Source organism: Hordeum vulgare, chromosome 6H, assembly GCF_904849725.1.
Source record: "Hordeum vulgare subsp. vulgare chromosome 6H, MorexV3_pseudomolecules_assembly, whole genome shotgun sequence".
Lineage (NCBI taxonomy): Eukaryota > Viridiplantae > Streptophyta > Magnoliopsida > Poales > Poaceae > Hordeum > Hordeum vulgare.
This window is the reverse complement of record NC_058523.1, coordinates 22121894-22148412: the sequence shown is the minus strand read 5'-3', so window position 1 is coordinate 22148412 and position 26519 is coordinate 22121894. Positions and strand designations below refer to the sequence as shown.

At 48.0% G+C, this 26519-nt stretch overlaps 4 protein-coding genes and 1 non-coding gene across 6 annotated transcripts; 2 read left to right on the top strand and 3 right to left on the bottom strand.

Annotated features, from left to right (window-relative positions):
- The first annotated feature begins 4244 nt into the window (after positions 1 to 4244).
- On the top strand, positions 4245 to 5071 carry LOC123401672 (protein H2A.6-like). The gene is made up of 2 exons (XM_045095518.1): positions 4245 to 4472; positions 4573 to 5071. Exons 1-2 carry the CDS (start codon positions 4296 to 4298, stop codon positions 4843 to 4845), a joined length of 450 nt encoding a protein of 149 aa, XP_044951453.1. The 5' UTR covers positions 4245 to 4295; the 3' UTR covers positions 4846 to 5071.
- An 11631-nt stretch (positions 5072 to 16702) lies between these two features.
- On the bottom strand, positions 16703 to 16775 carry TRNAA-AGC. The gene has a single exon. It is a non-coding gene; the product is annotated as a tRNA-Ala (tRNA).
- Positions 16776 to 17470: 695 nt separating this feature from the next.
- On the bottom strand, positions 17471 to 23424 carry LOC123404136. Of its 2 annotated transcripts, XR_006611665.1 has the most exons (3): positions 19917 to 20111; positions 19741 to 19829; positions 17471 to 18421 (listed from the first exon to the last, which is right to left on the bottom strand). XR_006611665.1 is itself a non-coding variant. In XM_045098060.1 (2 exons), the coding sequence occupies exons 1-2, from the start codon at positions 23391 to 23393 to the stop codon at positions 18171 to 18173; spliced, it is 306 nt and encodes a 101-aa protein (XP_044953995.1). In that variant the 5' UTR covers positions 23394 to 23424; the 3' UTR covers positions 17471 to 18170. The 2 variants fall into 2 exon arrangements, 1 of the variants encoding a protein (XP_044953995.1); XM_045098060.1 differs by lacking the exons at positions 19741 to 19829; positions 19917 to 20111 and adding an exon at positions 23339 to 23424.
- On the top strand, positions 18801 to 22920 carry LOC123404137 (wall-associated receptor kinase 5-like). The gene is made up of 3 exons (XM_045098061.1): positions 18801 to 19780; positions 20095 to 20244; positions 20617 to 22920. Exons 1-3 carry the CDS (start codon positions 18892 to 18894, stop codon positions 21783 to 21785), a joined length of 2208 nt encoding a protein of 735 aa, XP_044953996.1. The 5' UTR covers positions 18801 to 18891; the 3' UTR covers positions 21786 to 22920.
- LOC123404951 lies at positions 23185 to 24318 on the bottom strand. Its single transcript, XM_045098849.1, has 2 exons — positions 23922 to 24318; positions 23185 to 23456 (listed from the first exon to the last, which is right to left on the bottom strand). Exons 1-2 carry the CDS (start codon positions 24316 to 24318, stop codon positions 23434 to 23436), a joined length of 420 nt encoding a protein of 139 aa, XP_044954784.1. The 3' UTR covers positions 23185 to 23433.
- Between the last annotated feature and the right edge of the window lie 2201 nt (positions 24319 to 26519).

Sequence of the window (26519 nt, the reverse complement as noted above, 5' to 3'; positions counted from 1 at the left end):
ACAAGCATGAAATCACAATTTCATCTCTTTAGAACATCTCTCATGTTTCGTGACGTTTCAAAACGTCTTCGGTGCCTTGCTTCTAAGCCATTAAGTATTTTGTACTGAACTATCGTGTAGTCATCAGAAACGTGTATGTCGGATGTTCACAACATCTACAGACGACGCTCGAGGTGCAGCACACTGAGTGGTGTATTAAGGACATAAGCCTTCTGCGCAGCAACGAGGACAATCCTTGGTTTTACAGACTCAGTCTACAAAGTTTGCTACTATCAACTTTCAACTAAATTTTCTCTAGGAACATATAAAAATAGTAGAGCTATAGCGCAAGCTACATCGTAATTCGCAAAGACCATTAGACTATGTTCATGACAATTAGTTCAATTAATCATATTACTTAAGAACTCCCACTCAAAAAGTACATCTCTCTAGTCATTTGAGTGGTACATGATCCAAATCCACTATCTCAAGTCCGATCATCACGTGAGTCGAGAATAGTTTTAGTGGTAAGCATCTCTATGCTAATCATATCAACTATATGATTCATGCTCGACCTTTCGGTCTCATGTGTTCCGAGGCCATGTCTGCACATGCTAGGCTCGTCAAGCTTAACCCGAGTGTTCCGCGTGTGCAACTGTTTTGCACCCGTTGTATGTGAACGTTGAGTCTATCACACCCGATCATCACGTGGTGTCTCGAAACGAAGAACTGTCGCAACGGTGCATAGTCGGGGAGAACACAGTTTCGTCTTGAAATTTTAGTGAGAGATCACCTCATAATGCTACCGTCGTTCTAAGCAAGATAAGGTGCATAAAGGATTAACATCACATGCAATTCATAAGTGACATGACATGGCCATCATCATGTGCTTCTTGATCTCCATCACCAAAGCACCGGCACGATCTTCTTGTCACCGGCGTCACACCATAATCTCCATCATCATGATCTCCATCAACGTGTCGCCATCGGGGTTGTCGTGCTAATCATGCTATTACTACTAAAGCTACGTCCTAGCAATATAGTAAACGCATCAGCAAGCACAAACGTTAGTTTAAAGACAACCCTATGGCTCCTGCCGGTTGTCGTACCATCGACGTGCAAGTCGATATTAACTATTACAACATGATCATCTCATACATCCAATATATCACATCACATCGTTGGCCATATCACATCACAAGCATACCCTGCAAAAACAAGTTAGACGTCCTCTAATTGATGTTGCATGTGTTTACGTGGTGACCATGGGTATCTACTAGGATCGCATCTTACTTACGCAAACACCACAACGGAGATATATGAATTGCTATTTAACCTCATCCAAGGACCTCCTCGGTCAAATCCGATTCAACTAAAGTTGGAGAAACCGACACTCGTCGGTCATCTTTGAGCAACGGAGTTACTCGTAGCGATGAAACCAGTCTCTCGTAAGCGTACGAGTAATGTCGGTCCGAGCCGCTTCGATCCAACAATACCGCGGAATCAAGAAAAGACTAAGGAGGGCAGCAAAACGCACATCAATGCCCACAAAAACTTTTGTGTTTTACTCGAGAATACATCTACGCATGAACCTAGCTCATGATGCCACTGTTGGGGAACGTCGCATGGGAAACAAAAATTTTCCTACGCGCACGAAGACCTATCATGGTGATGTCCATCTACGAGAGGGAATTTCCGATCTACGTACCCTTGTAGATCGCACAGCAGAAGCGTTAAGAAACGCGGTTGATGTAGTGGAACATCCTCACGTCCCTCGATCCGCCCCGCGAACCGTCCCACGAACCGTCCGGCGATCCGTCCCACGATCTAGTGCCGAACGGACGGCACCTCCGCGTTCAGCACACGTACAGCTCGACGATGATCTCGGCCTTCTTGATCCAGCAGGAGAGACGGAGAGGTAGATGAGTTCTCCGGCAGCGTGACGACGCTTCGGAGGTTGGTGGTGATCTAATCTCAGCAGGGCTCCGCCCGAGCTCCGCAGAAACGCGATCTAGAGGTAAAACCGTGGAGGTATGTGGTCGGGCTGCCTTGGAAAAGTTGTCTCAAATCAGCCCTAAAACCCCACTATATATAGGAGGGAGGGAGGGGAGGAGGCAGCCTCAAAACCTAAAGTTTTGGCCGAAATTGGAGGTGGAGGAGTCCTACTCAAATCGTACTTGGAGTAGGATTCCACCTTCCCACTTGGAAACTCTTTCCACCTTGTGTGTTTTTCCTTCTCAAACCTTATGGGCCTTAGTGGGAACTTATTCCAGCCCACTAGGGGCTGGTTTATCTCTTCCCATAGCCCATGAGACCCCTTGGGGCGTGACACCCCTCCTGATGGTCCCCGGCACCCCTCCCGGCACTCCCAATACACTACCGATGAGCCCGAAACTTTTCCGGTAATGCACGAAAACCTTCCGGTAACCAAATGAGGTCATCCTATATATCAATCTTCGTTTTCGGACCATTCTGGAAACCCTCGTGACGTCCGTGATCTCATCCGGGACTCCGAACAACATTCGGTAACCAACCATATAACTCAAATACGCATAAAACAACGTCGAACCTTAAGTGTGCAGACCCTGCGGGTTCGAGAACTATGTAGACATGACCCGAGAGACTCCTCGGTCAATATCCAATAGCGGGACCTGGATGCCCATATTGGATCATACATATTCTACGAAGATCTTATCGTTTGAACCTCAGTGCGAGGGATTCATATAATCCCGTATGTCATTCCCTTTGTCCTTCGGTATGTTACTTGCCCGAGATTCGATCGTCAGTATCCGTATACCTATTTCAATCTCGTTTACCGGCAAGTCTCTTTACTCGTTCCGTAATACAAGATCCCGCAACTTACACTAAGTCACATTGCTTGCAAGGCTTGTGTGTGATGTTGTATTACCGAGTGGGCCCTGAGATACCTCTCCGTCACACGGAGTGACAAATCCCAGTCTCGATACATACTAACTCAACGAACACCTTCGGAGATACCTGTAGAGCATCTTTATAGTCACCCAGTTACGTTGCGACGTTTGATACACACAAAGCATTCCTCCGGTGTCAGTGAGTTATATGATCTCATGGTCATAGGAACAAATACTTGACACGCAAAAAACAGTAGCAACAAAATGACACGATCAACATGCTACGTCTATTAGTTTGGGTCTAGTCCATCACATGATTCTCCTAATGATGTGATCACGTTATCAAGTGACAACACTTGCCTTTGGTCAGGAAACCTTGACCATCTTTGATCAACGAGCTAGTCAACTAGAGGCTTACTAGGGACAGTGTTTTGTCTATGTATCCACACATGCACTGTGTTTCCAATCAATACAATTATAGCATGGATAATAAATGATTATCATGAACTAAGAAATATAATAATAACTAATTTATTATTGCCTCTAGGGCATATTTCCAACAGTGCACCGGGATGACGAAGCCATCAGGGTTGGGGAAACCATTGCCCAGGTGGAGGCAGTGGGGAGTAGTCCCGGCGGCGCGTTGGTAACAGGTATGGGTGAGCCGGCAACGGTTGCATCGTCGAGTGTCGTCAGCGGTGGGGGCACTTGGGACAGGAGGGTGGCGGCGCTCCTCCTCCTCCTGGTCGTTGCCCGTGGCGGCGAGGAGCATGTTGAGAAGCCCTTCGTGGTCGACGATGGGCGCTTGAGTCGGCTGGCGCATGCCCGGAGCGCGGCGGCCTGCGCCTCGACGTCGGCGAACCGCGCGCAGAGGATTTGAACGACACAGGGAGAAGGGCGCGGCGGAGAGGAGGCGGGTCGGGGTGCGTGTAGGACGGCATGGCGGAGGATGCGGGCGAGGGGCGGGGAGGCGCCAGATCCAGATGGCGGTGGGAGGCGTGGTCGCTCGATCGGGCGTGGGGCGGTGGAGGACGGGGTGGATAAGGTGAGCTGGGGGTGTTTTGTTAATAAAACTGAAACGTTTTTCTTCTTCACTTACCAAGGACCGCTGGTTGAATACTAATAAACAGAGGGGATTTTTTGTAAAATTGCCACGACGGACGGCAGAAGCGCTCCGCGCTTTATTATTAGGGAAGAAAACTCAATTTCAATTTCGAGTACCCTGTGGCAAATCTGTGCTCTCTGATTGGTCCATCTGGACCTCCCACGGATCACCCCCTGCCCGCGAATCTCCCCTCAGATCCAACGGCGAAGCGCACGACGTCACGCGGATCGCTCCCCCCACCCGCTTTGTCCCCGCCTCCAATAAAAGCCACCAAGCTCAGAGCATTCCAATCCAGGATCCAGCACCACACCTCGAGACTCCTCGTCGCCGGAGAAGCAGCAATGGCCGGAAGGAAGGGCGGCGAGAGGAAGAAGGCGGTGGCCCGGTCCGTGAAGGCCGGGCTCCAGTTCCCCGTCGGCCGCATCGGGCGCTACCTCAAGAAGGGCCGCTACGCGCAGCGCGTCGGCTCCGGCGCCCCCGTCTACCTAGCCGCCGTCCTCGAGTACCTCGCCGCCGAGGTAACCGCAGACCTTCTCGCTGTCCTCCAGCCTCCGTTCAGCCCTGTTCTTCTTGTGCGGGGCAGATGCCTGATTCCGTTCTTGGTTTGATGAATCGCAGCTGCTGGAGCTCGCCGGCAACGCGGCCAAGGACAACAAGAAGACGCGCATCATCCCGCGACACCTGCTGCTCGCCGTCCGCAACGACCAGGAGCTCGGCAGGCTGCTCGCCGGCGTCACCATCGCCCACGGCGGCGTCATCCCCAACATCAACTCCGTGCTGCTCCCCAAGAAGTCCCCCGCCGCCGCCGAGAAGGAGGCCACCAAGTCGCCCAAGAAGAAGGCCGCAGCCACCAAGTCCCCCAAGAAGAAGGCCGCAGCCACCAAGGAGTAGACATAGTCAATGTTGCTCTGTTCCATTTCTCATGGACATGATGACTTACTAGTCAGATACTCAGATCCGTCGAGGAAAGACGCCGTTGTATCTCTGATTTCTGTGGGAAATAGTACTACTAAAGATGCACTCCTTCTGCAATTGGTCTTGTGAATGCTTCGCACCTGCTTCTGCTTCTGAACATTTGCTTGCTACTACGTACTAAATAAGTTCCATTTGTATGAAATTCTCTCTTCTATCATCTGAAAACTCCCCTTGTTCTTTGCTAACTGAAACAAACATGTCACTCAATTTCAGGCACTCACCTTATGTTATGTTGATCACACCAATCATATTCCTGTCAAGCTGCCGGAAGCTGATTCTCTAAAGAAATCATGCCTCACGATTCGTATATTCCTGTCCATGAGAAACCAAGAAATGATGGGGGCGCTAGATAAACTGCAAGATGCTTCAGAAGTCTTGCGGATAAACATGGCAAATTATAGCTTGACCTTCATGTGAAACCAAGAAATCACTCCTGACGATTTCGTGCATGGAATTTAACCTTCAGGTTAAATATTATTGCAAAATATTCTTTGAAGAAATCACTCCTGACGATTTCTTAATCCTTCACCTCCATGTGAAACCAAGAAATGATGGTGGCGCTAGATTGCACATGTTATTATGGATTCACCTAAAGAAAGCAGAAACATATGCTAGGAAGGGCAGAAACACATGTTATTTTGCACGCATTCAGTTTTCTTTCATCTTTTTTTGTTGTTGGAAAAGACGTCTGGTTTTCTTTCTTCATTTTTTTTCTTGCTGCAAAAGGCATTTGGTTTTCTTTCTTCCTCATTTTTCTGGTTGCAAAAGGCATTCAGTTTTCTTTCTTCCTCTTTTTTCTTGTTGCAAAAGGCATTCAGTTTTGTTTCTCTGCATCAACACATGCAGCAGCTTCACAGTTAAGGGATTAATTAGAGCTGGACAGGGTACAATTAGAACCTTCTGGATATAATTCCAGCAAAATAACTCATGTAGAAACAGAAGACAAACTTTATGCATCCTGAGCCACAGACAACAAATTCTACACAAAACAAGGGGTGCAATCTTATATTCTCCAAGAGATACGAGATCCTGACAACTGTGTGTGTTGATCATGTGGTATAAATTCAACTCATAATAGCATCACCGCAGCATTGCTATCTTTTCGACGTACAAATTTATATCTAATAGTAGGAACCACATGCACGCACACACCAAAACAAAAAAGAGACAAGCTTAAGCAGAGATTAGAGCATGGTTAATAGCAAAGCTTGCTGCTGGCTATAAGAAGTGCCATGTCACTTAAAGTTTGTAAAAAAACCTGCTTGTATAGTAAGCTGACTGTAGATGAGCTATTAATTATTCAAAGCAATTAATGCATGCATGTGAATGGAGAGATGATTGGAAGGAAGGAGTCAACCGAGGCTGCATGCAAACTTTTTTCTCGTGTGCAGTGCTGCAGCCGGGCTACACAGGAAGCGCCCGCTTCAATCTCTCTCCTCCCTTCTCTCTCTACCACGTAAGATTTTGATGACATGGCAGACACTATAGCCTGCTGATTAGGACTTATTAGGCTTGCTCTTAGAAGTTGCAATCTCGACCAGACACAACACGGGACATAAGACTTTAGCTCGCCTCAAACGCTTGCAAGCGAGATAACTGATAATGCCAACACAAACAAGCTATCGTCTCTTCATGCCAATTGATTAATGTTGGAATAAACCCCAAGCCCCTCCCGTCGCTGGGCTGACGAGGAGGAGCTGGGGCTGCTAAGACTAGCCATAGTGGGAAGTAACTAAGTAGTAACATCAACGTCACGTAGGTAAAAAATCTGACGTGGCAAGTAATTAATGCGGAGAGAGATGGTGGTAGTAACATAGCTAGTTACCATCACATCACATATTTCAATGCATTATGTGTCTATAACCTAATAAATGCTAGTTTGCATGACACCACATGTATGTTACTCCCCACTATGGAGGTAGTAACATAGAGTAGTAACAACATTATGTTACTACTCCTAGTTACTCCCCATTATGAGCAGCCTAATGGTCCAGGCCTGCACCCTCGACGAGGGCAACGCAGCAGGGCCGGAGCTGAGCCTGGCTGCACCTCAGGCACCTCTGCTGTCTTCTTGATGAACAGATCATACACAAGGAGCCTGATCGGGAAGACACCACATGAAGCGTGGCATGGTCGCAAGCCCAACGTGCACTTCCTGCGCGTCTTCGGGTGCGTGGCTCATGTCAAGGACACGGGCCCACACCTGCAGAAGCTGGCGGACAGGAGCAAACTGATGGTGTTCATCGGGTATGAACCGGGCGGGAAGGCAGATCGCGCTTATGACCCCGCCACCAAGCGCGTGCACTGTTGAAATTTGGAGGTGGGCCTTAGGCCCACTAGAGAATTTCAGAAAATCTAAAGGGCCCATGTAGGTGGTGGCATGGCAAGGTGGTGGGAGTTTAGTCCCACCCCGCTAGTGGAGGAGAGTTTGGACCCCTTTATAAGGGTCTCTCTTCCACATGCTATTGGAGAGTGAGAAGAGAAGGTGCCCTCGCGCACTCCTCCTCCGCCGCCCGCCTCGCCACGCCACGCCTCGTCACGACGCGCCGCGCCGCGGGTTGCGGGAATGAGCCGAGCTCATACCTACGCGCTTATTTTTGCCGGTCAGGAATGGAGAATACGTAACGGACAAGGAAACGATCCGAGACGTCGGATCGTGATCGTTACCGACTCGGACTCTCCACCCAGCCGCCTTTATAAGCACGCGATCGCCTACCCTAGCCGTCACGAAATCAGATCACATCTGCCTCACGCGTTCGTTCCTTGAACTGCTGCTGCCGCCGACGACTCCGCCCCGTTTACCGCGTACACGGTCGACGGGAGAGCAGGCCTCCGAAACCTCGCCTCTCCGGTTCCTGTACGGGAGAGGGGCGATTAGGTTTTTGGGGAGCGATCACGCGACTGCTCGCCTCCGTCCGTCTGCTTCGTCTACGTCCGCGTCGCCCTCGTCATCGCCATGTCTTCACCAAGCGAAGCTGATCGTCTCCGCGAGGAAGCCGAGAAGAAGACGGCAGAGGATACTGCCTCCGCCGCCGCTGCTGCTGCTACGGCCAACTGGCCGATTGGAGGGTATGACTCGTTTATCCTCTTGTTCGTATTTATTCTAGCAGTACTACTTGTTTGCATAGATGTATCCACTATATGCGTAGTATGTGCTAGGTTAGCTCAAGATCAGTATGTCATTAGTCTAGTCAATGCCATGCTAGTTATTATTTTGTGGATTAATCTACTCGGAAAATTGCCTATTTACTTAACAATCCAAAAACCTAATGTCTGTAGGAATTTTTCGAGTAATGGTTTTGCTGCTGCACTGAAACCGGATAAGTTTACCGGTACCTTTTTCAAGCGTTGGCAAACGAGAACCACCTTATGGCTCACGGCTATGAACGTGTTCTGGGTAGCCGGTGTCACTCCTACGGAAACTATCACTCCTGAACAGGAGAAGATGTTTAAGGAGGCCACCGTCCTATTCCTTGGAGCAGTCATTAGCGTGATCGGAGATAAGCTGGTTGATGCATATTTACATATGCATGTTGCCAAGGACTTGTGGGAGGCGCTCGAATCTAAATTCGGGGCCACCGATGCTGGGAGTGAGATGTATGTTATGGAGCAGTTCCACGATTACAAGATGGTTGACAACCGTTCTGTATTGGAACAAGCTCATGAGATAATATGCATAGCTAAGGAACTTGAGGTTCTTAAGTGCAATTTGCCGGGCAAGTTTGTCGCGGGCTGTATAATTGCTAAGCTCCCTAATTCCTGGAGGAACTTTGCTACTACTCTGAAACATCAGAGGCGTGAGTTCTCAGTAGAGGACATCATCGGCCATCTGAGTGTTGAGCAGAACTCGAGAGCAAAGGACTCCAATGGAAAAGCGGTGGAAAGCTCTTCTGCTGCCAATATGGTACATCAGAGGAACTTCAATTCTCACAAGCCCAAGGGAAAGAACTCTGTCCAACAGAATACCGACTTCAAGAAGAAGGGGAAGAAGCCCTTCAAGAAGAATAAGAAGGGAGATGGCTGCTATACTTGTGGTTCAGAGGAACATTGGGCGAACAAATGCCCAAACAAGTACAAGAAGCCGGCGCAGGACTCCAAGTCTGCAAACATGATTGTGGGCAACAATGAAAGTGGTGCATCTGGGTACGGTAATTTACTTACTGTATTTACAGTTTGTCAGTCCACCGATTGGTGGGTGGACACGGGTGCAAATATTCATGTGTGTGCTGACTTGTCATTGTTCTCTTCTTATCAGGCCACCGGTCGCGGGTCCGTATTGATGGGGAATGGCGCGAGTGCTTCTGTTCTTGGTGTTGGCACGGTCGATCTGAAGTTTACTTCGGGAAGGATCGTGCAGCTGAAGAACGTGCAGCATGTCCCCGCCATCAAGAAGAATCTCGTTAGTGGCTCCCTTCTGTGTAGAGAAGGGTTTAAGTTGGTGTTCGAGTCTAATAAAGTAGTAGTTACGAAATATGGACTTTTCGTTGGAAAAGGTTATGAATGCGGAGGTCTGTTCCGCCTTTCTCTAGCAGATTTTTGTAATAAAGTCGTGAACAATATTCATTCGAGTGTTAATGAATCTGAAGTTTGGCATTCACGTCTTTGTCACATAAGTTTCGGTGTTATGTCGCGGCTAGCAAAACTGAATTTAATCCCAACTTTCACTTTAGCCAAAGGTTCTAAGTGCCACTCGTGTGTGCAAGCAAAGCAACCTCGCAAGCCTCACAAGGCTGCAGAGGAGAGACACTTGGCACCATTAGAACTCATACATTCTGATCTTTGTGAGATGAATGGTGTGTTGACTAAAGGTGGAAAGAAATACTTCATGACATTGATAGATGATTCCACTAGATTTTGCTATGTGTATCTGTTAAATACTAAAGATGAGGCTCTACACTACTTTAAAATCTATAAGGCAGAAGTTGAGAATCAACTTGAAAAGAAAATTAAACGAGTCCGGTCTGATCGTGGTGGAGAGTACTTCTCAAACGAATTTGATTCATTTTGTGCGGAACACGGCATTATTCATGAGAGGACGCCTCCCTATTCACCCCAGTCAAACGGGGTTGCTGAGCGGAAAAACCGTACTCTAACTGATTTGGTTAACGCCATGTTAGATACATCGGGTTTATCCAAGGCATGGTGGGGGGAGGCTATATTGACCGCGTGTCATGTCCTGAATAAAGTTCCTACAAAAGATAATGAGGTCACTCCCTACGAGGAGTGGTCGAAGAGAAGGACGACACTCTCGTACTTACGTACTTGGGGCTGCTTGGCGAAAGTCAATGTACCGATCCCCAAGAAGCGCAAGCTTGGACCAAAGACTGTGGATTGCGTTAATTTGGGATACGCTAAGAATAGCGTAGGCTATAGGTTTCTAGTAGTGAAATCTGAGGTACCTGACGTGAAGGTCGGTACAATAATGGAGTCGAGGGATGCTACATTCTTTGAGGATATATTTCCCATGAGAGATATGCAAAGCACTTCTAGACAGGAATCTGAGATAACTCCTGAGCCTGCCATTCCTATGGAATATTATGAACAAACACATGATGAAAATCCTGAGGAGGATGACGAGGAAGCCCGTGGTAGGGGCAAGAGACAAAGGACTGCAAAGACCTTTGGTGATGATTTCTTCGTATACCTCGTGGATGATAATCCCACTTCTATTTCAGAAGCGTATGCTTCTCCAGATGCTGATTACTGGAAAGCTGCTGTCCGTAGCGAGATGGACTCCATCATGGCTAACGGGACATGGGAAATCACTGATCGTCCCTATGGTTGCAAACCATTGGGATGCAAGTGGGTGTTCAAAAAGAAGCTTAGGCCCGACGGTACAATTGAAAAGTACAAGGCTAGGCTTGTGGCCAAGGGCTATGCCCAGAAAGAAGAGGAAGATTTCTTCGATACTTATTCACCTGTGGCTAGACTGACCACCATTAGAGTACTACTCTCATTGGCGGCCTCTCATGGTCTTCTCGTTCATCAAATGGACGTTAAGACGGCTTTCCTGAATGGAGAGCTAAATGAGGAAATCTATATGCAACAGCCAGATGGCTTTGTGATAGAAGGTCAGGAAGGAAAGGTGTGTAAGTTGCTGAAATCTTTATATGGTCTGAGACAAGCACCTAAGCAATGGCATGAGAAGTTTAATACAACTCTGACATCTGTTGGCTTCGTTGTTAATGAAGCTGACAAATGTGTATACTATCGCCATGGTGGGGGCGAAGGAGTTATATTGTGCTTGTATGTTGATGACATACTGATATTTGGAACCAACCTCAAAGTAATTGAGGAGGTTAAGTCCTTTCTGTCTCAAAACTTTGAGATGAAGGACCTTGGGGTGGCTGATGTTATCTTGAACATCAAGCTATTGAGAGATGATGAGGGTGGGATTACACTTCTGCAATCCCACTATGTTGACAAGATTTTGAGTCGCTTTGGATATTCAGACTGCAAGATTTGTCAAACACCATATGATCCTAGTGTGCTTATTCGAAAGTTTAAAGGCACAGCTATAGATCAATTGAGATTCTCTCAAATTATCGGTTCACTTATGTACCTAGCTAGCGCAACGAGGCCTGATATCGCGTTTGCTGTGAGCAAACTTAGCCGGTTTGTTGCAAACCCGGGCGAAGTTCATTGGCGTGCTGTTGAAAGAATTATGCGCTACTTGAAAGGTACTGTCAACCACGGGCTTCACTATACGGGATTCCCATCAGTACTTGAAGGGTATAGTGATGCGAATTGGATCTCTGATGCTGATGAGATGAAGGCCACTACTGGGTATATGTTTACTCTTGGGGGTGGTGCTGTTTCCTGGAAGTCTTGCAAGCAAACGATCTTAACAAGATCGACAATGGAAGCAGAATTAACAGCATTAGACACATCTGGTGTCGAAGCAGAATTTCTTCGAGATCTTTTGATGGACTTACCTGTGGTTGAGAAGCCGGTTCCGGCTATCCTTATGAACTGCGATAATCAGACGGTTATTGTTAAAGTGAAGAGTTCAAAGGACAATATGAAGTCCAACAAACATATAAGAATGAGATTGAAGTCTGTCAGACGTTTGAGAAACTCCGGAGTGATAGCGTTGGATTATATCCAAACGGCTAAGAATCTGGCAGATCCCTTTACTAAAGGGCTATCACGTGTTGTGATAGATAGTGCATCGAGGGAGATGGGTATGAGACCCACATGAGTTGCCATGGTAGTAACCTAACCTATATGATCTGAGATCCCGTGAAGTAGGACCTGGGAAAACAAGCCAGTGGTGAACTGAGGAGAGTAACTTTACTAACCCACTCCGTTGGAGATGCAATACTCTCGGATACTGTATGGTAGGATGACTACTGTCTTAATGTGTTCTAAAGCTTATATGTAAGCAAGATGCTGTCCTACAGAGCGATCTTTGGAGGAACACACCTATATGAGCTTGACTGCTGGTCACAGTCTATGAGATTTGGGTGATCTCTAGTAAACTCATGAATAGGCCAGGAGTGTGACTAATATGCTCCACCCGAGGGGTCACCTTCGGCAGCCTAGTACTAGTAAGACTTGTGGTGAAGCTCCTTTACGCCAAACTGACAATTCAAGGCATAGTCCATTGTTCAGTTGTGAAGGGGTGTAGCTACTTGTTCTAGGTGAAGCTCAACCTTAACAGGTCTTCACTGAAATGCTGGTATATTAAAATAGTGATTGGAACGAGGGAACACGATGTGCCCTTGAGATCTGGTGGGGGATTGTTGAAATTTGGAGGTGGGCCTTAGGCCCACTAGAGAATTTCAGAAAATCTAAAGGGCCCATGTAGGTGGTGGCATGGCAAGGTGGTGGGAGTTTAGTCCCACCCCGCTAGTGGAGGAGAGTTTGGACCCCTTTATAAGGGTCTCTCTTCCACATGCTATTGGAGAGTGAGAAGAGAAGGTGCCCTCGCGCACTCCTCCTCCGCCGCCCGCCTCGCCACGCCTCGTCGCGCCGCGGGTTGCGGGAATGAGCCGAGCTCATACCTACGCGCTTATTTTTGCCGGTCAGGAACGGAGAATACGTAACGGACAAGGAAACGATCCGAGACGTCGGATCGTGATCGTTACCGACTCGGACTCTCCACCCAGCCGCCTTTATAAGCACGCGATCGCCTACCCTAGCCGTCACGAAATCAGATCACATCTGCCTCACGCGTTCGTTCCTTGAACTGCTGCTGCCGCCGGCGACTCCGTCCCGTTTACCGCGTACACGGTCGACGGGAGAGCAGGCCTCCGAAACCTCGCCTCTCCGGTTCCTGTACGGGAGAGGGGCGATTAGGTTTTTGGGGAGCGATCACGCGACTGCTCGCCTCCGTCCGTCTGCTTCGTCTACGTCCGCGTCGCCCTCGTCATCGCCATGTCTTCACCAAGCGAAGCTGATCGTCTCCGCGAGGAAGCCGAGAAGAAGACGGCAGAGGATACTGCCTCCGCCGCCGCTGCTGCTGCTACGGCCAACTGGCCGATTGGAGGGTATGACTCGTTTATCCTCTTGTTCGTATTTATTCTAGCAGTACTACTTGTTTGCATAGATGTATCCACTATATGCGTAGTATGTGCTAGGTTAGCTCAAGATCAATATGTCATTAGTCTAGTCAATGCCATGCTAGTTATTATTTTGTGGATTAATCTACTCGGAAAATTGCCTATTTACTTAACATGCACGTCACGCGCGACGTTGGCTTCGACGAGCAAGCAAGCTGGGACGGGCAGCAGGGGGTGGACGCTCCCAGTGCAACCACCTTTACTGTCGAGTACGGGCTGGCTCCAGCACCAGAGGGGGTGCGACGCGCCGCACCGGCGACGCCAGGCCCTCCACTTCCCACCAGCAGTGACGGGGACGCAGCAGCAGCCGGAGCCGACGCGCCATCTCCGATCACGCCCGCGAGCACAAGCGGGAGGGGCATCTTCCCTTAACCGAGCCCTGCAGTGTTGAACTCATCGGCCCCGATCGAATCACCACCAGCTGACCACGCAGGCATACATCCGATGGTGACACGCGCACGGGACGACATCATTCAGCCGAACCAGCAGCTCACGGACTACATCCTCGACCTCGACAACATCGACGACGAGGAGCTGCACCTCGGACTGGCAGAGGAGCCGGCCACGCTTGGTGAGGCCCAAGGAGATGCAGCTTGGAGACGCGCCATGGACGAGGAGATGGCGTCCATCGAGGAGAACTGCACCTGGCACCTGGCTGATCTCCCTCCTGGCCACCGCCCCATTGGCCTCAAATGGGTCTACAAGGTGAAACGCGACGCCCATGGCGTGACGATCCATCACAAGGCCCGCCTCGTCGCCAAAGGGTTCGTGCAGCGCCAGGGGGTGGACTATGAAGAAGTGTTCGCCCCTGTCGCCCGCATAGAATCAGTGCGCCTCCTGCTTGCTCTGGCCGCACGCGCGGGCTGGGGCGTGCACCACATGGACGTGAAGAGCGCTTTCCTCAACGGGGAGCTCCAGGAGGAGGTCTACGTTGCGCAACCCCCCGGGTACATCGCCGCCGGACAAGAAAGCAAGGTGCTGCGCCTTGAGAAAGCCCTGTGCGGGCTGAAGCAGGCGCCACACGCCTGGAACCAGAAGCTGGATGCGTGTCTCACCTCGCTCGGCTTCGAGCGCAGCTCCACCGAGCACGCCATCTATGGGCGTGGCCACGCCTTGTCTCGCCTCCTTGTGGGGGTGTATGTTGATGACCTGGTTATCACCGGCAACGACGACGGCGAGATCACACGCTTCAAGGCGGAGATGATGAAGCTCTTTAAGATGAGCGATCTCGGTCTCCTCAGTTTCTATTTGGTGATCGAGGTGCACCAGACGCCGGCGGGTACCTCACTGAACCAGACCGCGTACGCCGAGAAGGACCTGGAGCGCGGCGGCATGACATGGTGTAACCCGTGCGCGGTGCCCATGGAGCCCAGACTGAAGCTCAGCAAGCAGAGCACCACGCCCCTAACTGACGCGACGGAGTACCGCGGCCTCTGTCGGATGTCTGCGCTACCTGGTTCACACCAGGCCAGATATCGCCTTCGCCGTTGGCTATGTCTCGAGCTTCATGGAGGCACCCACCACCGAGCATCGAGCTGCGGTGAGGAGGATCCTGCGCTACATCGCCGGCAAACTGCACTGGGGCTGCTTCTACCAAAGGGGAAAAGGAGAAGGTCACCTCACTGGCTATAGCGACAGTGACATGGGAGGAGACGTCGGCACACGCCGGAGCACGACCGGCGTCATGTTCTTCTACGGCAATTGCATCATGAGCTTGCAGTCTCTCAAGCAGAAGGTCGTGGCTCTGTCTTCCTGCGAAGCCGAGTACATCAGCGCCACGACATCAGCATGCCAAGGGGTTTGGCTAGCTCGTTTCCTGAGCGAGCTCAAGAAGGAGAGACCGGTCTGTTTCCCGCTCTGGATTGACAACAAATCGGCCATCTCCCTCGCGAAGAATCCAGTGTTCCACGAACGAAGTAAGCATATTGACGTTTGGTACCACTTCATCAGGGAATGCGTGGAAAACAGGCAAGTGGAAGTAGAGTTCATCGGCACGGACAGTCAACTGACTGATTTGCTCACTAAGGCTCTCGGACGAGTTGGTTTCACGGAGCTTCGGGCGAAGATCGGCATGGTAGAAATCGACAAAGGGGCTTAGGCTTTAGGGGGTGATTTGCTGGAATAAACCCCAAGCCCCTCCCGTCGCTAGGTTCAGGTTCAGTTAGCGTTTCCCTTCCGTCAGAATAGGTCTAGGACAGTTAGCTCCCGTCGCCAACGACCTGAGCCAGTCTCGTGCCGCGCTGATCCGTTCGTGGGATGGCACGAACGCCACGGATCGCGTAGGCGCCAAGTCAGGGGTCACGATCCCCGTTTTCCCGTTGTAATCTCTGAATAAATAGCAATCAATAGAGATAGAAAAGCTGTGAAGTTTTCCAGCGCAAAAACCACCAGTGTTCATCGTCTACCTTGAGCTTCTCTCCCTCGCACCCTTGCTTCGTTCGATCCGGCACGCCAGGGGTGCTGGCAATTAATGACTAATGCCATCGCCAACACAGCATATAAAACGGAAGAACCTACAGCAAAAAAGCCATCTCTGCATCTGCCACCGGGGCGTAATTCCAGACAACTGCAGAGCAATGAATTTCATCAGCCAAACCAAGTTGTTCAAGTCATACATGCAGCAGCTATTAAAGTTATATTGCCCAATTTTTGTATGACTGAAAGAGTAACCGTTGCTACACTAGTATTGTGGACTTTTAACAAAATCTACAAATTTGGAGTCTCTCAGCATTGATACAATGTCAGCAGTACAAACATAGAGAAGCAATAGGGTGATTTGCAGAACAGTGGCACGTACGCCTAGAAAGTCCATCGCCAACATCAAGTTTTTGGCTACATTTGATGTTAGTAGAGGCTAAAAGATTGGTGGTTTTAAGAACTCCATAGGAGGCCAATTCCGAAGATCCTAGCTCATCAAATTATTTAAAATACATTTTTGTTATGATGGACATATGAGGGGCTCATGGAATAGGAAAGGAGAAACATCTGGTTTACCTAGCTAGTTGGGCAACATCTAAGCAAAGTGTTGTAGAGAAAATCTGGGTCCTCTCTTGTACTTGAGGAGTGGCAGCAAAAAGGAAAGCGATACATTTTGTTTAAGAAGAGTTCAAGTGCCCCAACCTGCTTGCAGAAGGTAAGCTTACCTGCTTAACAAGTAAATCAAAATAACATACTACAATACTCAGAACTGCCAAGGAAAAAACAAGTACTGGAGAAGTGGGGTATCGATCCCCATACCTCTCGCATGCTAAGCGAGCGCTCTACCATCTGAGCTACATCCCCATGATGACAGAAATCAGTAGCAACATAATTTATCCTAATAACGCTGTTAACATAGCTGACCATTATACTTCGTTTTTTCTTGCATTGTTCTTCTCTAGATAGTCGCAACAGCGTCTTGTTGTGTGCTGCAATTTTACGTGAATTGTTTTTCTCCAGAAATTGATAAACAGGACCGTGAAAATAACATCATTTGAATCATGATGTATGTCAAGCAAGGGACTCTTTCCTAAATGGATTAAACACCATCTGGATTGCTTAGTTTGTGTAGCTAAGACAGGGTGGGTGGTTTAGAAATAAAACACGAGTTACTAGTTTGCAGTGTCATTTTAGTGACACGACCAATTTGGTGATGTTAGATTATCTACGATCGCATAGGCTTTTGTTAATCATTTGAACAATACTGGCAGCTATAACAAATATAACAAATATATCGACAGTGTTGTTGACAACAGACGAGCACACACCCCTGCCTGCCACTGCACAAGTCCTAATTTCCATGGACAGTGCACGCTGCCAATTCGCCGGCAAGAGATTCAGTCAAGTGGAGGCCGGATACTGCTGGTTTATCTGCTTCGGTCGTTTGCTTCCATGGACACAAGCCAGGGGAGCTTGCCATTTGGCCGCACGGATTTGATTTTGGCCAAGTCTCCATTCTGAGAAGGCCGGCCAGTAGAAAAATGGCCTTATCCCCTTCCTTTTTCAGGGAAAAAAAATAGTTGACAGGTGCAGAACTCGGCCCATTTTGTTGAAGATGAGTTCATGAGCACAGTTGCTGCATACCGCGCTTTGCTTCAGTTGGAAGCGCTTCTGGGCACGAACTGGATCATTGTCGCAACTTCCTCCATATCCCGGCAACATACGCAGGTACTGATTTTTGTTTGAAATTATTTGATTACAGATTTTCTTCTTCTTGCCTCGCGAGCCGCCGCCCCAGCAAATCCTCCTCCACCATAACCGGATTGTCATCAATGCCAAAGAAACAGTTGAACACACTCTACCGCTGGAATTCTGAAATCAATGCCACACCTCCTTCCTCCGCGTAACAGCAATGCAGGGTCAGATGGCCAGCATTCTTTTGCTCCTGATCGCACAGGCGGCAAAAGTCTCTCGTGCGGACAGCCACTCGCATGTGGCCCGTCAGCCGTCCAGTTCCTATTTTGAAATGGCGGCCAGAGGAAAAACAAACCTCACCTACCATTCAGCCTGAATCAGCCAAACTCTTGCAAGATCAGTCCGCTCAAGTCTCGGGAAGAACTGAACCGCATTCAGAGACCTCAAGTCTCTGGCTGTAATTTCTTGCAAAGACCTCAAGTCTCCGGCTGTAATTTCTTGCAAAGAAGCATGAATTGGTTCCAGCTACATCTTGGTACTACTGATCTGCTGCAACCTTCGCAGCTACATCTTGTCAAGCAACGGCTGCAGCTCAGCCCTCCTCAGCTTTCTGAACCCTAGAAGAAAACCCAGATTCCGGCGAGGCAAAGAAGCGTGCACTGCACCAAAATCACTCGGCATAGGAGATAAATTGATACCATCACAGGAAATAGGATAGACCACACTCTTCGCAATGTTAGTTCTCAGCCCGGATGCATTACCAAACATCTCCAAGATGGCATGGACAGCAGCAAAATCTTCTGGCAAAGAATTATCTGTATTTATGAAGTAAAATTAGACTGTTTAACTGTGCAAACAACCAAAACCTTAAAACTAGAAAATGCGGTCTTCATATTTGCGCAAGGCTACAGTCATGCATGTGAATTCAGTGCCAGAAATCCAAAGGCAAGAAGCATTTTCTTGCATAACTCGAATCTAGACATGCAGATAGTTAAACCAAAGATGGACAAGCTTCTAGTATTAATATAATGTTTTGTCATTTATATATTAAGACTGCAGGCTCAACTGAAATTTTCACAGCAATTCATCTGCAAGATCATAGACATTTACCAAGCATTGTATTGTTCAGCCATGCTAAAATTTTCAGGTATATTTCGAGAACATAGAAATGGGAAGTGCACGGGAAAGAAGTGTTGCCTACAACTTTTAGAGTTGAATTGCCATTAGTTTGTTCACTATTTATTTTTTCTCTTTTTCTGTAGTGCCGACTGCTAAGACAAGTAATATGTCATTCTTGCTACTGGTAGTTGTTGCAGTCATGTTGCGCCTAGCATCTATATCAGCGCAACCTGACCCCGGATGCAAAACACAATGTGGTGATGTCGACATCCCTTATCCCTTTGGCATCGGTACTGGCTGTGCTATTGAAGGCTTCGAGATCATTTGCGAGAGGACTGCCGATGGAATTGACAAGCCGTTCATGCTCATTCAGGAGGCAGAGGTTCTAAGCATCTCGGTGCCCCGTGGCCAAATCCGAGTTCTCACGACCATCTCGACGTACTGCTACGACAAAAGTACAAGATCGATGAAACACAATGCTTGGTCCCTTGACTTCTCGCGGGGTCCGTACCGCTTCTCCTATGTACACAACAAGCTCATAGTCATTGGCTGCAACACACTCGCCTACATCAACAACCTCAGAGGCACTACAAGGTACACAACAGCGTGCGCAGCTGTGTGTGAGAGCCCGGCGACCCTGACAAACGGCTCTTGTGTTGGTGCAGGCTGCTGCCAAAACGATATACCAGAGGGTCTAAGTGGCTATAGCCTCAGTTTCTATGATGTTTACGGTGATTCCAATAGTACGCTTTTCAGCCCATGTAGTTACGCCGCCATGGTGGAGACAGAGACATTTAGTTTCAGCTCCGAGTACATAACTACTACAAGGTTCAATGATACCGACGATGGGCGGAAGCCGCTGGTGCTGGACTGGGTGAATGGAAATGCGACATGTGAAGTGGCCAGAGCCATGCCTTCTTACATGTGCCATAGCAGGAACAGCATGTGTGTGAACTCGACCAACGGCCCAGGGTATCTATGCAACTGCATCGATGGATATGAAGGGAACCCTTACCTCTTTGACGGATGCAGAGGCAAGTTCAGTTCATATCTTTGCTCCATGTGCATCTTTAGATCATGCACAATCGTGCAGATCATCTTTTCCTGTTGATAGTTTTTAAGGAAAATAACATTACTTACTGTCTGTCCTGATTTTGATGACTGGAAATACTTGAGTTTACAATTATTTACCTCATTTTTCTCTCCTTGATGTAATTCATCTTTACTTTGGTGGAAGAATGGCAAACGTGTCAGTCATTATGCCATTTGACAATTAGTATTTATTGGTACTCATATGCAGATTTTTTTTCACGCTTTACTATTCATTCAATCACTTGACCCCAAATAATTCGGTTCTTTGCTGTTGCAGATGTCAATGAATGTGATAAGAATTCAAGTATATGCCCGAAGTATGCAACATGCCACAACACTATAGGAGGTTATCATTGTTCATGTTCTCCAGGCAGAAAGTTCGTAATGGAAACAAAATCTTGCAACCCAGACATCACCCTTATCATAGGTAAACCACTAGTTGTTTTTAGCATTTTCTTAATTCTTGTGTAGAAAACAATGGCCAACTCTACATAACGATATTAATCACATTTAACCAAGAGGGCCCAAATAGTAGAACTAGCACAGCACAGGCAAGGACATGTTGGTGTGTCTCCTTGTGTTGGACATGCAACAAGTCTATCTGAGGAAGCTTTAAAATAAATAAATGAAATGATGAACATTGACAAAAAGTAAGTACAGAAACTAGCATCTGTACTTTTTTTTACAAGGTATAATTATATTTCATCACGATCCTTTAGCCCATTTTACTGTGCTTTTAGTATATACATTGTGAGATCAATTTGACTAACAGAAACACCTTTCATGTTGATTTCTGCAGGCATTAGCATTGGCGCTGTCGTTCTGATGATTATCATCTTCTGCATACGTCTAATATTTGAGAGAAGAAAGCTTGCAAACGTCAAAAAACTGTATTTTCAGCAGCACGGAGGGATGCTATTGTTTGAGAAGATGAAATCAGATCAGGGACTTTCATTTACAGTGTTTACTGAAGCAGAACTGGAACAAGCAACAAATAAGTTTGACAAAAGCCAGATTCTTGGACATGGAGGCCATGGCACTGTGTACAAGGGAATAATTAAGGATATCACTCCAGTGGCAATTAAAAGGTGTGCATTGGTTGATGATAGGCAGAAGAAGGAATTCGGCAATGAAATGCTGATTCTTTCCCAGATCAATCACAAGAACATTGTCAAGCTATTGGGTTGTTGCCTTGAGGTGGAAGTCCCCATGCTAGTATATGAGTTCATCCCAAAAGGAACATTGTTTGATCTTATTCACGGCAACAACCGTAAACTGCATCTCCCTTTCGGTTCTCTTCTAAGGATCGTCAATGAGGCAGCTGAGGGGCTTGCATTTTTGCATTCCTATGCAAACCCACCAATTTTACATGGTGATGTGAAAACCTCTAACATCCTTCTTGATGAGAATTACATGGCAAAGGTATCAGATTTTGGGGCATCTATAATAGCACCAGCTGACAAAGCCCAATTCGTCACAATGGTTCAAGGGACATGTGGTTATCTGGACCCCGAATACATGCAGACGTGTTGCTTGACAGACAAAAGCGATGTTTATAGCTTTGGTGTTGTTCTTCTGGAGATCCTAACTGGGCAGGTGCCACTGAAACTTGAAGGTCCTCAGGTACGCCGGAGCCTGTCGTCAAGTTTCCTGCTGGCTATGAAGGGGAACAATCTTGATAATATGCTTGACAATCAAATAAAAGGTCATGAGAACATGGAGTTGATTGTAGGGGTAGCAGAGCTAGCTAAGCAATGCTTGGAAATGTGCGGTGACAATAGGCCCTCGATGAAAGAGGTATCTGAGGAGCTTAGCAGATTAAGGAAGCTTTCGAGACATCCTTGGATACAGCATGATACCGAGACAGATAGTTTTCTCGGTGTAATTGAAATAGAACAAAGCTCTGAGTACACAGAGAAGGATGAAACAATGCCCATAAATCCAAGCAGTTCTTACTTTATGAGGTGAACCAAAACAGTGCCAATTTTATTCTTTAGCACTTCCATTCGTGATGTAACCTTCTCCTCCTTTAGTTATATATGTGGCATCTTATTATAAGACTCTATTGGACCCTTGGGTATTACATAGACACAGCATAATTTAGCAAGAGTATATGCATCATGGTACAAAATGGGGACACATCCAGTTGTTAGCCATCTATCCATTTGAACTGTGCGAGCTTTCATAGAAGTTTCCAAAATCACCGAGAGGAGATTAGTGGACGACAGGGCATGAAAATGCGATCAAGTTTGGTATTGAAACTGTGCTATATTACGTCAAGTGATTTCTTTTTCTTTTTTTGAGGGAAGTCAAGTGATTTACTTGGTCGGGTGGACTGGGCTGCTCACTTTGGATGTTTTAATGCAAGGAAATGCCATCTTGACGCGCGTGTTAGACTTATGTTACGGGTGGTCCACTTCGTTTGTTCTATTTTTAAAAATCCACATGTAGATCCCAGACAGGTCGCTGCACTTGCTAGATTCTTTTATTTTTGCGCGCAGGGAGGCTTTCAAGCTAGTTTGTCATGTTGTGCATGATGTATCTATATCGTGTGCATTCCTTTTCCTTTTTCGGGAGAAAAAAAGGGACACAAGATATGGGCAATAATGTGCGTTCCTGACAATAATGCTAGGCCAATTCGTGACTATTCGTAATGGATAGTAACTATAACCTATTACATAGACACAGCATATATACTCTTTTCCTGAGAACGTCATTAAAGCAAGGCTAGCTGGAGGTAAATCCTGGAACACCAAGTACAAGATAAAGGAGCTGCACAAATACTGAGAAATAATACATGGCGCACAAACATGTGTGTGTTGAAGGTTCTGTACATACTTTCTCTGACTGGCAAGTATTGAAGGAGATATATAAAGGGCACATTTGAGTCACACTAAATTGTTCCAAATCACAGACAGATAACAGTTATGGCATAGCTTGCTATGTTATTGGAACAAGAAATACAGTGACATACCTAATTGAGTGTCATAGAATTCTTGGCGTGAATGTAGGTAAGTGAAAGCGTGTAATACATGTACACTATCTGACCATGATTTTTATTCTGGCTAGGGTGTATGTGCGGGTTGCGGAAACAGTTACCATGAAGAGCCATGCACATTCAACAGCAGGAGAAATCTCAGAATATATCGTCACTGGGCAATGCATAAAATCAGAACATGGAGAGAACCAAAAAGGAGACCATTCAGAGATGACAAGATTCTTTTTGTCAGTTTAAAAGGAAGCATATACATCTAGAGAGAGAAAAATCAGCAATATGCTATGTGAACACCTTTGAATAATTGAGAGTAATAGTCGAGACAAGCAAATCCATAAATTAGGTGTGCCATTCCATAATTAAAACAACATGTGCACAAAGGAAGTTGAATATTATTGGTTCGCCTGCAGTAACCTTAACAACATATTTCTTTGCGAGTATAGTGTTTTTCCTCTCTAACCCATAAGACGAAAAAAGGTAGATAGGATCAGATCAACTGTTGATATCTAATTGGAATAAAACTTACCGATGAAGCAAAATTCCATATCCAGTGGGAGTTGAACCCAGGCCAGTGCAGACATGCCACTATGCTCTCACGGGCGACGGCTTATCGCCCCATCCTCAATTTTCATCTGTGAATGACCCTAAGTTTTAAAAGTTTGACAAAAAATCATTTAATAACCAACTGAATAGCCCATAGCCCAATACTAAGAGTGAATCAGGAACACATGCAGATAAAGTTCATGTTGAAGATTTTAAACTGAATGGCCCGTACTAAGAACTAGTACTAAATTGCTTGGCCATCTAGATACCAACAGAATCAGAGTGTATGAAAAACATGCGCTCTGCTTGACTTAACTGTCACTCTGTCAGTCAAGTCGAACCAGATATCTTCATGGACTTGGTTGAAGAACCAATGACGACGACGAACTCGGGGGTTTGCTAGGTGGGATCCCCACTGATTTCTAACCCTTGCGGTTCAAGATTGTAGGATATCCCCACCCCACTGCAATCGTCTGATGTAGGAACTATCTCGGCATTTTAGCCCCTTTTCAATGGTAAATTCAGGTGGGGAAACATTCCGGAAAAAGAAGTCAATGGTTGCTGACCGAGGAGCAGGGAGGGGAGGGAGGTCGCCGAGCCCGTCGGCCCTGAGTGGGGGCTTCTCCGGTTGAACGGCAGGCAGGCAGGCACTGATCGAAACGCGTCCACGTACTCCGGCCCGACCATCCGCGCGCGCCGCGGAGAAACGCATCGGCGTTGTAGGAAGGCGGCGGAGGAGGCCGGTCCCGCAGGTGCCGGGGATGCCCACGGGAGGAGATCAGTGTGGTTGAAGAGGCGGTGGCCGGAGGAGGGGGACGGACCCCGCCGGATTGGGGCGGATCGCGCCGTCGCCGCCGCCGAGCACCTCGGCCGGCGTGGTTTAGTTGCGGCACGGGAATCTCGGAGCTGTTCTTTTTCCAGAGTCGTTGGATCCCCATCCCACGGTGAAAAACAGAAGAACATATGAGAGGAATCTTTGAGCTAAGGATTAGTAGACCACGAAACAAACAAAAAGGTAACTGAATCCTGTTCATGGCAGAGGGAGTGTAGACATAGTCAACATGCTATATGGATTAAAAAGTTATATTTTTTATTGAGTTGGATAAGAAAGAGAAAAGGAAAAAGAAGAAATGCAAACCTCAGACTAACAGTCGGCTAGATTATACACGGACAACCGAGCAGCTACCGCCAAGCACCGCAGCCATGTCCGAAAGGAAATCACCCTCTCACGATGGTTAGGCCTATCCATAGCTCTATTTGTAAAGCGTCCCTAAAGTGTCGCTTGAGGGACGCTTTAGCATGAGAGCGTCCTTTAGGGGCAAGCTGTCCAGATCGCTTTAGGTGTATGTGTTTAAGGCGTTCGTTTTAGACTGTAAAGCGTTCGAAACATCCGCTTTAGCATCCTAATGGCCGCTTTAGTACACTGTGACAGTCCGAGATCAATACTTTAGAAGATTCATCTTTTATTCCGTTGCCGTCGTGCGAATAGATTGGTTGTCGCATTCATCATCGCATCATGCACATCATCTGCATCGTGTCGGCACTCCGTTGCCACCAGTTTTCAAAACCTGCATCCGTTAATAGTTGTAGGTTCTCTCTGTGTTCATCCTTGACCGTTTTGAGACCAACCACACACGCACGCGCCCGTGACATTGATAAAATATTGTTTTTAAAGGTGTTCGTAAAATGTTCTCGGATTGGGTTGAAATTTGGCGTGCGGTCTTGTTTTAGTGTAGGTAGGCCGTCTGCCAAATGTCGCCGCAATCGGAGTCCATTTGATACCCGAACAGTCGACCCTACAACACTGTCATCGGTTTATCGGCAGATGCTTTTCGGTGTTTTAAAATATCGTGTCACAGGCCACGAGTCTCCCTCTCATCCCCACCTAGCCTCTCTAACACAGTCACTACAGCCCACAAAATCGACCTCTCTGATCAGACCATCCGACCGCGATCGGAGGGTCGAAAAACACCCAAAACCCCCTAACCCTAACACCCCTTTCCCTATTTAACAACCCTCCCGTGCCATTTTGGGCCTACCCTAACCCTTCCTCGCATTCCGCGCCAAAAACCTAGACAGTCTCCCACCTCCAGCGCCTCCGGCCCGCCTAGGCCCGCGCGAGGCCCGCCCGAGCCCATCTAGACCCGAGTCAACCGTCGCCGTCGGAGCTCCCAATCTCCCAACGCCTCCTCGCCATGGGCGCGAATGGTGCTCGGACCCGCCTCTTAGGTCCTGCTCGCCGGAGCCGCCATCGACTCGGCCTCCACGACGGCGGTCAGTCCACCCGCTGGCGACGGGGTCAAAGACCACCGCGCCGTGCGTGCCTCTCCTTCCTCTCCTCGTTTCTGTCTCCAACCACCATCAGCACCACTTGTGAGCAGAGGTAGCGACCAGAGATTCCGACGACGGCGCCGTGGCCTTCCCCCTCGTCCGCCGCGTGACCACCTTGCGGTGGGGGCGCCACCGTCGAGCGGTTTGGCTGTGGTGCGCCCCTTCTACTTTTTCGACGAGCCCGCAGGCTTCTCCGGTGGTTCTTCTACCTGTGACAGACAGGGAGGGAACCGGCGACGGCCCCGTGGCCTTTCTTCTTTTCTCCACCGCGTCGTTGCCATCCCCGTCGTCGGCTGCGCGCGCCGTCGAGCGGTTTGGTGATGGAGCTCTTTGCACCTCTCGGGGTGGTTCTTTGTCCCGGCGCCTCGGCTTGCCGATGCACGTCGGGATCGAGAGGAACAGGCGCGGCCTTGCGGCGGCGTTCTTTGCCGGCGAGGCCCGAGGCCCTACTCCGGTGTACTTTTGTTTTTTTGTTAAATGTTCTTTGCCCTGTTCTAGGGTTCGTCGTGGGGAGGAAATCTTTTCTTTTCTGGACTGTTTCTACCGAAGCCATCTTGATCCTAGAGGCATTTGATACCATTGATGGAATCCTCGGATCTACTAGGCTAGATAAGTCCGATAGTGACGATGGGGATTACCTTGTCCTGCACTTGAGGTGCTCCCGCCAGCGTCCATCGATGAGGTGGTGACGGCAACGGCGACAGAAAGAGGTGTGGTAGCGGCGGTGCTTCCCGTGAGCACTGCGCTAACCCTAGACCAGAAGGGCTGTTGGTGGGATGTCTGGCGACACGGTTAACGTCGTACCACGTGCCCCGACCCACACCTCTTTATTT